Here is a 13,692-nt window from a genome sequence, read left to right on the forward strand (position 1 = left end):
TCCTGGGTGAGATAGGGTCTGATCTTGAAAATATTTTTGAGGTCGAAATGGAGATAGAGGAATCAAGAGTAACGCCAAGGCAGTGTACTTGGTAGCTAGAGGAGATCATTTTTCCATCAATAGAAAGTGAAGTGGTGGAAGGTGAGGTCATGTGGGAGGGTGGGAAGATGATCAGCTCAGTCTTAGACATGTTTAGTTTAAGAAAGTTCTGGGACATCCAATAACGGAGAGACAGTTGGAAATACGAGTGAGGAGATCAGAAGAGAGGTCAGGAGAGGAGATAGCAGACATCAGCATAGCGGTGATACTGGAAGAATGAGTGAATGGGCTCACCCAGAGATGATGTATAGAGAGAGAAAAGGAGAGGACCAAGAAAAGAGTCTTGGGGGACACCTACTGTCAGTGGAAGTGCAGGGGAGGTGGAGTCATGACAAGAGACAGAGAAGGAGCAGTCAGAGAGGTAGGAAGATAGCCAGGAGAGAGCAGTATCACACACACCTAGGGAGTGAAGGATTTGGAGAAGGAGAGGGAGGCCAACAGTGTCAAAAGCAGCAGAAAAGTCAAGAAGAATAAGTAGAGGTCTTTAGATTTGGCAGCATGAAGATAATTTTAGACTTTAGTGAGGGGACAGAAGCCAGACTAGAATGGATCAAGCAGAGAGTGAGAGGAAAGAAAGACAGAAAGGTGGTTGTAGACAATACACTCAAGGAGTTTGGAGGCAAAAAGGAGGAGAATAATGGGTCGGTAGTTAGTGAGAGAATTAGTATCACGGGTAGATTTTTTTAAGGATAGGAAGGACGAGAGCATGCTTGAAGGTAGAGGGGACAGTACCCAATGAGAGGGATAGATTGAAGAGGTGGGCAGAAGGAGAGGATGTGGGAGGGGAGGAGGTGGAAGGGGATAGGGTCAGATGGGGAGGTGGTTAGGGGGGGGGGAGAGGAACAGATGAGGCCCATGACTTCCTCACCAGAAAAATGGGAGAAGGATGTCAGAGTTGGTAAGGGGGAGGAAGAGGGATTTTGAGGGAGAGTAAGTGGTAGGTTGCAGGTGGTCTAGTAGGATGTGATATCCTGACGTATGGAATCAATTTTGGATGTAAAGTAAGTGGTAAAGTCAAGAGCAGAGAGTGAGGGTGGGAGTGGACAGTGGCAGAGGAGGGAGTTGACAGTGTCAAAGAGGCACCAGGGGGTTTTAGACTGGGAGGAGATGAGATTCTTGAATTATGAATGTTTAGCAAGGGAAAGGGCAGCACTGAAGTATGAAAGCATAAGTTTCAAATGGAGGAAGTCTGCCTTTGAGCGTGATTTCCTCCAATGTCATTCAGCACTACATGAGCATTTTTGCAAGTATCTGGTGCAGTTGGTGTGTCAGGGTTGAGGTGTTCATTTGTGAGGATGAATAGTGGTTGGTGAAGTGACAGAATCAAGAGTAGAGGTAAGCAAAGCGTTATATAGGGAAGTGGCCTTTTCAGGACAGGAGATAGAGAGAGTAAGAGAGAATAGTGAGTCAAAGAGGGAGGATATGGAGGTAGTGTCAATAGCCTCAATGATACGCTTGGTGATTGTAGTTTTGGGAGGTGGAGATGTAGAAGCAGTGAGGCATAAGTGAAAAGAGAGACGGTGATGGTCAGAGAGGGGAAATCGGAAGTTGGAGAAATCAGAAATATCACAACGATAAGTGAAGACCAGATAAAGTAATTCCATTGACATGGGAGAGTGAGAAGGTCCACTGGGAGAGACCCAGTGAAGATGTCAGGTTAAGAAGTTTTGAGGGTTCTATGGGAATGTTAATAGGAATGTTGAAGTCAACTAGATAAGATAATAGAAGGAATATAAGAAGCAAGGAAGTGTGGAAACCAGCAAGCAAAGTTATCAAGAAATTTTGAGGGAGCGCCAGGCAGGCGATAAATGACAGCAAGTTGAAAATTAACAGGTTGGAAGAGGTGTTTATCGTATATCGAATGTAGAGAATGTAAGAGATGGTTCTGGAGGGTATGAGTTTCTAGGAGTAACAAGAGGGTAGAAGGACTCCAACCCCACCACCATTGCACCCATTTTCCTATTATATCAAGCTGGAATACATAGTTGTATCAGATCATACTCATCATAAATAATAACTCCTTTTATCTGAAGCTAGGACACACAAATTCCCATAGAAACATTGAAATGTTATATGCTACATACCATCAGTAATACATTTTACCTCACTAGTTACCAGCCCGTCAAAATGACTGAAAACTTTAATTGCCATGTCATGCGCCATCTAGTGGCCACCTCATAGAGGTGAGCCTTCTAGAATAAACAATTTACTATATAGGAGCAGTGGTGGCTGCAGCACAGTTCAAAATTCAAATAGAGGAGGAACACCAACTGCCAGAGAGTCAGTTTGGAATGGCAGTTGGTGGTAGTGGGTGTGGGTTCCCTATTTGAATTTTGAACCGTGCTGCAGCCCCACCTCTGGAGTCACCACTGGATAGGATTATCTCTGAAACTGATGAGTAAATGTATGAAGCAATGATAAGGCAGCAGAAATAAGCCAGAGGAGAAGAGGCCCATGACAACCAATCAGCACTGAAGTAGCATCTATAATTTGCTGATTGGTTGCCGTGAGCTACTTCTCCTCTGGCTCACTTCTCCTCCCTTATCACTGCTTCATACATCTACCCACAATCTAAAATGTTATGTTTTATCACATTAAAATGTTATGTTACCCTGTGACAGGTTGCTGGAATAATATCGGGCACAATTGTTTTGATAGTGACACTGGCTCTTGGATATCTCCTAGAACCACTACCAAAGGTAACTGTCTTTTTAAAAATTACTTAGTAAAGTAATGCATACTTATTTATATTTTGTTATTCACCGGATTAGTTTGTGATATTACATGAATAATGTACCTATTGTATTACATAAAATTAATGCATAAGACCCATTACTGACAGTGCCATTGCTGAGAGTGCCAGAGTTGAAGGCAACAAGAGAGGGAATTCAGCACATACAGTAGTTAAATGCCTCCAGAACGGTCAGGTGATAGAACTTCATGACCAGTATCTTTGCTCAATTTGCCTCAAGCAAGAAATAGTGAGGATTTTCTACCGTAATTATCAGTAATGTGAGCAGTCAGACACATTACCCAGTCATGTCTGGCGGCACATTCCTATCAATCTAATTCCCCTAAAGCATTACAGATGTTTTAGTATTTTAATATAAGGATATTAGAAGTTACCAAAAAGATCCAAGACCATAAAAAAGCAAATCATTTTCCATGAGCTATCTCTATATATATTACTATATGTCTCGGTGGCGTTACTGAACAATATTGTGAACAATATCATTCAGTGATTAACCCACGGGTCATTTATTTTGCAGCAATGCCGATACTGTTATCGATATCGGTGGTGCGGCAAATTGTAAAGTGTATACGATGCATAACTGTAGAGTTGGTACTTTATCTCTAACAATTTTATCTCTCTCCAAGCTTTGATAAATACCCTCCTTAGTGTTAAAAGACACATTTTGTATATGAATGAACCTTTCTTTATTGTGACACTTGTATGAAAATAATATGTGCACGTCTAATTGAAAAAGTATTTCAGTCTGTTTTGGCAGCTATAATCCTGATAAATTTAAAAGGAATGCTGATGAAGTTCAATGAAATCCCTGTGTTATTCAGGCGAGATAAGTATGACTGTGTACGTGTATTATTATTATTATTATTATTATTATTATTATTATTATATGTTATAGCTGCTGATGCTGTACAATGTGATATTGCCCATGTGTCCTGCATTCTGTTACTTTTTATTAATAGCATACTTTATACCTTTGCAACGATGGCTCCAACTAGAATTGCTGAAGAATGTAAATACCTATGTGTTACTGAATACCTATAGAATAAATAGATATATAAAAAAAAAATAATAAAACCTACTTCAATTTAATCTACTGTAAGTGCATAAAAAAATGTTGTATTAGATTTTGGTATTGCTGTCATATTTTGACTAACATGCATAGGCATATTCATATTGGGTGAACGGTCTGCAATAAAGAATCAGCTTTATTGGCCAGGTAGACTTGCGTATACTGGGATTTTTTCCTGGTTACGTTGCATCAGCCAAGTGACAATGTGGAAGGGGGGGAGGGGGGGGAGGGGGGGAGGGGGAACATAAAGGGGAACATTTCACGTGTTGCCACATAAACATGTAACAAATCATGTACATAACACACAACATACATAATCGTAATGGAGCACAGTGATTTGGTATTGTTTACAGTGGATGTGGTCAGCGTTAGGGCCAGATGTATCAAGCTTCAAAAAATGATGGTTTCTGAGTACCCAGAAATCCCCCCAGGAATCTAAGGGTACTAGGCATAAAGCTGAGGGTCCCCTCTTTCCATGAATACAATAATTTAAAAAATCGGCCCTTGGGAACCGGAGATATGACTTCAAAGCAGTGGTCCCCATCCAATCCTGTTAATTGCTCTTCCCAGTCAGATATTTCAGGTTCTGTCTGACTTAGAGTTTTTCTGAGAGTATATTCCAAAAGCTGGGACTCTCCCCCTTTGATGATTCTCTAGTTTTTAATTCCATTAAAATCTAAGAAATCTATTTCTGGGAACTGGAGATATCTGCAGTCAAGCAAGTTGTCCTCCCACCAGAAAATGATGAATAATAAGCCCACTCCACTATACACCCCTCCTCTGCGTATTAAACATCCTCTACCACCCTGGAAGTTATGTATCAGGGCCCCCTCATTCAGCCCAATGCCCCCTTCTCCCACCCAATCTCCCACCATCTGTGCAGTAAAGGGGTAATTAGTGGAAATGACTGATCCAGGCCCTACATGCTGAGCGGTTGATATAATACCCCCTACCACCCATGGGACATCAAAGCTTCCCCCACCCCTACCGCTGGAGGACCAGTAGGGGCCCCAATACATTGCTATGCCCAGGGGTCTACACTGCTGTTGACGCCCCTGTATGCATATATATATATATTCATAGAGAAGGTAACGGAGTCACTCATCAGTCTTTTGATGCAGGTATAGGCAGTTTAATCAGGCAGCATGGCAAGAAATAGGCATCAACGTTTCGGTCCACCTTTTGGACCTTTATCAAGGTGTGTGTGTGTGTGTGTGTGTGTGTGTGTGTATATATATATATATATATATATATATATATATTTTTTTTTTTTATTATTAGTATTATTATTATTATCTATATACATTTGGTCTATTTATAATACTTTAACTGACCCGGCATATACTGGGTCACCTAAGTGTCCATCTCCGTGCTTTGTTCCACCCCTCTGGAAACCCCCTTCTGAAAATCCTGCGTTTGCCCCTGGGCCCATAGTCTTTTTTTAATCGGTGGACTGCGTGGGAAAAAAGCTATTTAGGTGCCTGGATGGTTTAGCTAGAAATTGCCCTGTAGCACCTTCCAGAGGGTAGAATTTTCAACAGATTGTCATCAGGATGTGTCTGGTCATCTGTGATTTTTCCCACACGCTTCTTGACCCTGGACAGTTACAGTTCCTGGACAGATGGGAGGTCAGTACTGTTGATTTTTTCCACTGTCCCACCAACCTTTGTAGCCTTTGCCTGTCCTTATCGTTGATGGAGCCATACCATACTATGATAGCGGAGCTTAATATGGACTCCACTATCGCAGGGTAGAAGAGGAGCATCAGTTTCTCTAGGATGTTAAATTTCTTGAGTTGCCTCAGGGAGAAAAGCCTCTGGTATACCTTTCCAATAATGGTGTCGGTGTTGGGACCCCATTTTAAATCCTGGGAGATCTTGGATCTGAGGAGTCCATCAAAGGCACCATCCTACCGAAGATCTTGAGCAGTGATATCACAGTTCACCGCTCAAGATCCTTATGTGTTTCACATCCAGGTCCATCAGCAGCACCACCACCACCAGCACCAACACCAGCGATGGCAGCGGCGGGGGACTGGAGGGGGAGACCCAGAGCCACAGTAAGTTGTGGCACTTTGGGGGCATATGTGTGGCACTGTGGGGGCATATCTGGCACTGTAGGGGCATATGTGTGGCACTGTGAAGACATATCTGTGGCACTGTGGGGGCATATTTGGCATTGTGGGGGTATATCTGTAGCACTGTGGGGGCATATCTGTGGCACTGTGGGGGCATATGAGTGGCACTGTGAAGGCATATCTGTGGCACTGTGGGGGCATATTTGGCATTGTGGGGGCATATATGTGTCACTGTGGGGGCATATATGTGTCACTGTGGGGGCATATCTGTGTAACTGTGGGGGCATATCTGTGGCACTGGGGGCATATCTGGCACTGTAGGGGCATATGTGTGGCACTGTGGGGGCATATCTGTGGCACTGTGGGGGTATATCTGTGGCACTGTGGGGGCATATCTGTGGCACTGTGGGGGCATATTTGGCATTGTGGGGGCATATATGTGGCACTGTGGGGGCATATATGTGGCACTGTGGGGGCATATATGTGGCACTGTAGGGGCATATGGCAGTGGCAGGGGACTGGAGGGGGAGACCCAGGGCCAGAGACAGTGAGTTGTGCTGCTTGTGGCACTGTGGGGGCATATATGTATGGCACTGTGGGGGCATATCTGGCACTGTGGGGGCATATTAGTAAATGGCATCAGTTGTATGGCAGCGGCGCCTGGGGCATAATGTGTAATAGGCATTACGGTGTGGGGAGTATTGTGTAATTGCCATCACAGTGTGGGTGTAATGGGCATCACAGTGTGGGATCTAATGAGCATTATGGTGTGCGACATAATGTGTAATTGTCATCACGGTGTGCGACATAATGTGTAATTGTCATCATGGTGTGCGGTGTAATATGTAATTGTCATCACAGTGTGCGGCGTAATGTGTAATTGTCATCACAGTGTGCGGCGTAATGTGTAATTGGCATCACTGATAAATAGTGTATAATGATTTAAGTAGTCTGTCATTGTTTGGCCTTGATCTGTGAGGCGTACTAGGTCACTGTGTGGGCCTTTTTATTTTTATGTCACTGTGTGGCCTTCAGCCCGCCAACTAAAGTGCGGGAGGACAATGACAATTCCTGCGGTAACCAATGTCGGGACATGCAGGTTGCAAAAGTGAGATGTAAGGTAATTGTTTTCCTGCTAGACCACGCCCTTATATTAAGCCACACCCCTTTAAAAATAAACCACGCCCCATATTTCGCCGCGCGCGCCTCAGGCACGCGCAATTTATTCTGCATATTTGGGGGGGGGGGGGCGCATTTTTATTTCTTTGCCCTGGGAGCTAAATTGTCTAGAAACGGCCCTGTGTGCAAGTGCCATCTTTCCGAATATCACTGGAAAGATGGCAGCTGGATTTGGGACAAGTTTACCAGCACAAGGTAGGTACAATCTATGAGCATCACACACATATAACTGTGCCTTTTCTTTTTGGTCAAAGTATAACAGCAATGCTAGAAACACAGAAAGGTAGGATATGGAGATGAGGTAGGATGGCTGCTCAGTGGAGGGGGCCCACCAGTGTGGATTAGCCACGGGGTGATAGGGGTGATTGCCCCGGGGCCCCCACACAACTGGGGGCCCCCACACCCGCCACCCCCCTGCTGCGGTGGCAGGTCACGGGTGGCAGGCAGCGGGGTCTGGCAGCGCAGGGAGGGTAGCGCTTGTGGGCAGGGGGTCCCTGCAGCGTATGTGAAGTCAGCGGCAGGATCCCTGCAGCAGATGGGAACTAACTAGTTCCCATCTGCTGCAGGGACCCCACCGCTGACTTCACATATGCCGCAGGGACCCCCTGCCCGCCAGTGCTACCCGACCCTGGCTGTGATGACTGCTTTTGACACAGTGCAGAACCCCTCCTCACCCCAGCTGCCAGATCTCGCTGCCTGACTGCCTGTCACCCACCCTCACGCTGCCCAGGTATGGGGAAGGGGGGGGGAGATGACACTTCCGTCCGGCGGAGGGGGGGGGATGATGCCTCAATCCGGCGGAGGGGGGACGGGGACGGAGATGATGCCTCCGTCTGGCGGAGGGGGGGGGGTCCCACAGACCATTTTGTCCAGGGCCCCCACACACCTTAATCTGGCCCTGGGGCCCACTGACAGTTATCTACATTAGTATATTAGGATGTCTTGCTGACCTGCAATTATATTATTAACACTGTACAGGTTGAGTATCCCGTATCCGAGTATCCGTTATCTGAATTATTCCGAAAACCATACATTCCAGAAAGTGAAAAAAATATATTTTTTTGCTAAAAACTCACTGGGGACATTTGTAACAGCACTACTGGTGACATGATATGTAACTGGCACTATATATGTGCAGTATACAAAACAAATATAGGATAAGACCTTTCTATGGCGCAATGCTGCCTTAAGTTCGTACTAATCTCTGGTTATCACCCAATAACCAAAAGAACACAGAGAAATACAAAGAGTAGATTTTCCAAACTTTCTATGGCGCAATCAGTCCAGGAGTTCCCCGACCGTCAAGAATGTTTATGTTGTTCAATCTTTCTGTTGATTTGGTGGTTTTCTCAAAAATAAATAAAAAAAAACCACTGATTAGATGCAAACTTAGTACAAAGTGACCTAGTTTCTACTGTTGGGAGTGAAGCTGGAGGGTATAGATGAGCGTACCCTACTCACAGTGTGACTGGCAACGTATGTACACGTAGCGGGTACTTGTTCTGCTTACAGGTCCTCAATAGCCTCCTTCTTGACTCCCAGTATAACGGATACCGTAAAAGATAAAGGTAAACAACAATGTGTAACTCTTTTATGGATGATCAAATCTTCAAAGTGTGCTTGGAGGTGAAGTGGAGGGCATAAATGAGCGTACCCTACTCACAGTGTGGCTGGTGACGTATATGCACGTAGCGGGTACTTGTCCTGCCAACAGGTTCTCAATAGCCTTCCTCTTGACTCCCAGGTGTCGTATATACCGTGAAGGAATAAAGGAATAATAGTGTGTGACTTTCTTACTAATAATCGAATATCACAATATGTTTGAAGTGAAGTGGGAGGGCATAGACGAGCGTACCCTACTCACAGTATCACTGGCGATGTAGAGGCACGTAGCGGGTACTTGTCCTGCTGCTGAGTCCTCTATGGTCCCCCACTTGACTCCCGGTGTGGTGTATACCGTGAAAGATACAAAGAATAAATCCCAATGTGTAACTTTATTTACTAGTGGACGGATAGCAAAGTGATTAATGTAGGAATATAATCTTGTGAGCGCACCTCACTCACTTGTGTCAAGGGTGAGGTACATATATAAAGGTTTCTTTCCCTCAGTGCTGTAATAGTGAAGAAGAAAAGTAGGCGTACCCCACTCACGGTTAGTCTGAAGAATTCCAGGCCCGTAGTGGTTTCTTTGCCTTTAAGGTTTGTATTCGAAATGTGCGTGGTTTTTTCAAACAATCTCCGTCCGAAGTGTATATATATAGAATAAATAAAAAGCAACAATGTGTAGTCTTATAACAAATACGGTCCCATGCGTTTGCTATAAACACATAGGAAGGACAATTACTCGGTCAGAGGAATAGTAGTGTACTTAGTGGACTTTCGTACCGGGACTCACACTAAGTGGTGTTGTTAAAGGTGCGTAAAGGTATCTTTCTGGGTGCTCTCGGATCCCTCTCACCTTCACCCAATGGGAAGTTTGTGCCCCAGGAGGATAGAGTAGATTTGGGTTAAAAATGATGGCGTACCCTGACTTACAGTTAGGCAAATCTTTATACTCCTGTAGCGGTTTCTTTGGCTCTGTACTGCTGGTCATCTGTTTTGGGTTTTATTCTCCCAGATGTATAACCGGCACATACAGAGTGAAAAGAAAATGGGTCTCAAGAATGCCCCGTAACCTAAGGCTCTTTCTCAACAATTTCAATGTAGACTTATTTTCTCCATAAAAAATTTATTAACACTTTTAAAAATCTTCCATCCCCATGATGGTCGAATACCACAGTAAAAAACAGTTCACAAGACCCACAATGGTCAAACACAATAAACGGAACAAATCCAGAAAAAATGCAAAAAAATTCCTAAAAAGTTTAAAAATTGAAAAAATCTTATACGTACATCCAATGTTGGGTATAAAGATGTGATGGCTGCTCACTCTCCACGCTGGTTGTCGACGCGTTTCGGTGCGAACACCTTTATCAAGACATGCCAGAGGAGAGTGAGGGGCCATACCTTTATACCGTGAGCAGCCAATAATTATCAAACAGGAAGTGATGTCATCATAGTTCCTGATTACTTAACGCTAGTTACAAATACATATTAAAACATACAATTCATATCAACATATTACATGTCTTCGAATGTTACATAAGAAGTTTACTTTCTCTTGTATTTCATGTTTTACAGTCTGTTTTTAGTTTACAGGAAGCAGCGGTTGCCATGACAACTGCCTATATACATCCGGTCATAGGGTAGCATTCCTGCAGCGCTGTGTATTCCGCTTTACTAACGATCTCAGTGGTGGGCGGTTTTGCTGTAGGAGGGCATGATGATGTGATATCCGGCTACTGTTGCCGGTAACCGTCCGCCGATTGTTATATATGCTCTGCGTACAGTGCAGGGATGACGCTTCCTGATCCCGGCCTGACGTCATTTCCGGTTGCTGGACCGCAACTCCGGACGCCTGGCGTGGTCAGGTTCAGGATCGCAGTCATCCGGCTGTGATCCGCAGATGGGAGCGGCCATTTGTATACATGCCGTTGCCATGACTCCGCGCTATTCAAAGAGATATAGAAAAAAACAATCCATCAGAATTTCGTTATATAAAACAGCAATAAAATTTGCATACGCGTTTTTTTTTTTTTTATAGAGTATGTTATCTATAAAATAGTGATGCCGAAGGTGAATTATTTGAGGGGGTGTCAGGTGATAAAAACGTTTCCAAAACACAGGATATATATTCGTTCAGAAAAGTATAAATCATGCAGACGGATAAGTCATTTAAAGGGGTTTTACCAACTGAAGTGGCCGTTTTTTTTTTTTCCAAGGAACCACTTCAGTTCGAAATCCCCATTCAAACCTCCTGGTATAAGGGTGTTGCAATTGAATATAAGATTCATTTCTAATTTTGCCAGTGGGGTGATGTTATCTGTATGTCTGACATTACCTTTGGCAATTTTTAGACCACAGAATGACACTATCTCTTGAGTGGAACATTTGTGTACATTTTTGAAGTGGGAGGACAGTGAGTGTGTCTCCATCCCATTTTTCACGTTTCTCAAATGTTCTCCCACTCTAATTTTTAGTGGTCTAGTGGTCCTGCCTATGTAGTGCTTTTTGCAACTGCACTCGATGGTGTACACTACATTTTTTGTACTGCAGGTTATAAAATCCCTAATTTCCATTTTATATCCATTGATGGTATATTCAGAAATTTTATTGGTACCATTGCTTTTAATGTTCCTACATCCTATGCAGCTCCCACATCTAAAAAATCCTTTAGATGTGATTCTTGACATAGGGGGTTTGGATGAGAAACTACTCTTTACCAGGCTGTCACGTATATTTGGTGCTTTACGATATATATGTTTCGGTCGGTCTGGTAAGATTTTCTTGAGGATTGGGTCGTTCTGCAAGATCTTCCAATGCTTTCTAAAAATTTTCTCTATGGTTTTATGTTCAGTTGTATATGTGGTAATGAACGAATAGGTAAAGTTATTATTCTTATTTCCATCCTTATTTGCCTTTTCTCCCCCTCCTTCTGGTATTGCTGATATTGTCTGCAGAGTGTCTAATTCTCTATCTAATGTTAATTCATCGTAACCACAGGCTCTAAATTTATTTTTCATTTCGATTGCCTGTTCGGAGAATACTTTGTCATCCGAACAGTTTCTCCTCAATCGTTTAAACTGTCCCTTTGGGATGGAACTAAGCCAGTTTTTATGGTGACAGCTGGAGGAGGGGATGTAAGTCCCAGAGTCTGTGGGCTTGCAGAAATTCTTATATTTGAGGGCACCTTCCTCTACATAGACAGTGATATCCAGGAAATTTATGCTTTCTGCTTCTATTTCGAAGGACAGTTTGATGTTACATTTGTTATTGTTTAGATATTTACAGAAGGAGTCCAAGAGTTCCCTGTCACCCTCCCAGATAAAGAAAATATCATCTATATACCTAGCGTAGGACACCAGATTCGCCCCAAATGGGTTATCAGCCCAGATGGTATTCAGCTCCCATGCCCCCATAAATAGATTGGCATAACTTGGGGCGAATCTGGTGCCCATCGCAGTTCCTGTCCGCTGGATATAGAAATTGTCGTTAAACAAGAAAAAGTTATTTTGTAGAATAAACAATATGCCCTCCAGTATAAAACTTTGAAGATCCTGTGATTTGTCGGAGTGGGTTAGAAATTCTCTTGAACTCTGTACACCTATATCGTGTTGGATAATGGTGTACAGGGAACTCACATCCGCTGTGACTAGGAGGTAGTCTTTTTTCCATGTAATGGAGTCAATCAGTTTTAAAAAATCGCTGGTATCTTTCAAATGTGATTTGTTCAAAGACACCAGAGGTTGGAGGTGATAGTCTATGAACATGGACAAATTGCTAGTGATAGACTCCACCCCGGAGATGATGGGTCTACCGGGGGGATCTATCAGGCTCTTATGCACTTTAGGCAGTATGTATATAACAGGGGTAATGGGTTTTTCGTTTAACAAGAATTTGAATTCCCCCGAGGAAATTGTATTCTTGGTTAATGCTGCTCTAAGGAGTTCCTCTAGTTTTTGGAAGGTATTCTGGGTGGGATCCCCTCTTAACTTTTTATAAGTAGTTCTATCATCTAATTGTCTCATTACCTCAGCCTCATATTTGCTGGCGTCCATGATGACAATCCCCCCCCCTTTATCCGCAGGTTTCACTACGATTTTTTTGTTCTCCTTGAGAGTTTTAATGGCGGATTTTTCTTTAAGGGTCAGATTGGATGTATTTTTCTCCTTTTTAATGGATTTTATATCATTAAAGACCAGAGTTGAAAATGTCTCTAAAAAAGGGCCCTTACAGTGTTGAGGATAGAAGATGGATTTAGGTTTGAATGGGGTACGAATTTCTTCGTCCTCCCCTTCCTCCATTATGCGATCTTGTTTTTCAAAGAATTTTTTTAGGGTTAGTTTCCTAGTAAATCTCTGTAAGTCTATATAAAGTTCGAAATTATTTATGTGATTGGTTGGGGCGTACTTGAGGCCTTTTTGTAAAAGGTTTTCCTCCTCCTGGGATAGACTATGGGAGCTCAGGTTGAAGATCTTAGTAGTCATTTTAGGGGGACTCTCACCACTTGATTTTGTTTCTCCCTTTCGGGTTTTTTTCTCCCTTCTTCTTTTTCTAGGTTTCTTTACATGGATCTTTTCTTTTTTCCTCCCTCCCCTTTTGCCCCTATATTTCAGGGGCCGGTCTAGATATTGGGGGTGGAGGTGTAACTCACCTCTAAAAAAGAGGAATGACAAATGTCAAAATCCTCTGTATTGGAAATTTCTTCCAAGAGGGGACTATATCTGTTTTTATACTCAACCGGAACATTGTATTGTTCCCTTGTGGTTCTTTTAGAGGTTTTAGAGGGAACCCTCCATTCTGGGGTTCTCCTATTTCCTTTTTGATGGTGTTGTGCCGGCTCTCTCTGGGTGTATTTCCTCCAGTGTGGTGTACGGTAGGGTTCCCTATATTCATATGGTTCGGCTCTATAGTGGG

General features: G+C 43.3%; 1 protein-coding gene across 1 annotated transcript in view; it reads left to right on the forward strand.

The window, feature by feature from the left end:
• Nucleotides 1–13,692, forward strand: part of LOC146072459 (chloride anion exchanger-like) — a 71,723-nt gene that overhangs the window by 36,970 nt on the left and 21,061 nt on the right. Inside the window, exons 10-11 of the mRNA XM_083179692.1 lie at nucleotides 2,721–2,798; nucleotides 3,596–3,691. Of these exons, the coding sequence (XP_083035818.1) occupies nucleotides 2,721–2,798; nucleotides 3,596–3,691 (174 nt within the window). The remainder of the gene's footprint in view (nucleotides 1–2,720; nucleotides 2,799–3,595; nucleotides 3,692–13,692) is intronic.

The sequence above is a fragment of the Crinia signifera genome, chromosome 4 (assembly GCF_055691185.1).
Source record: "Crinia signifera chromosome 4, ASM5569118v1, whole genome shotgun sequence".
Classification (NCBI taxonomy): Eukaryota; Metazoa; Chordata; class Amphibia; order Anura; family Myobatrachidae; genus Crinia; species Crinia signifera.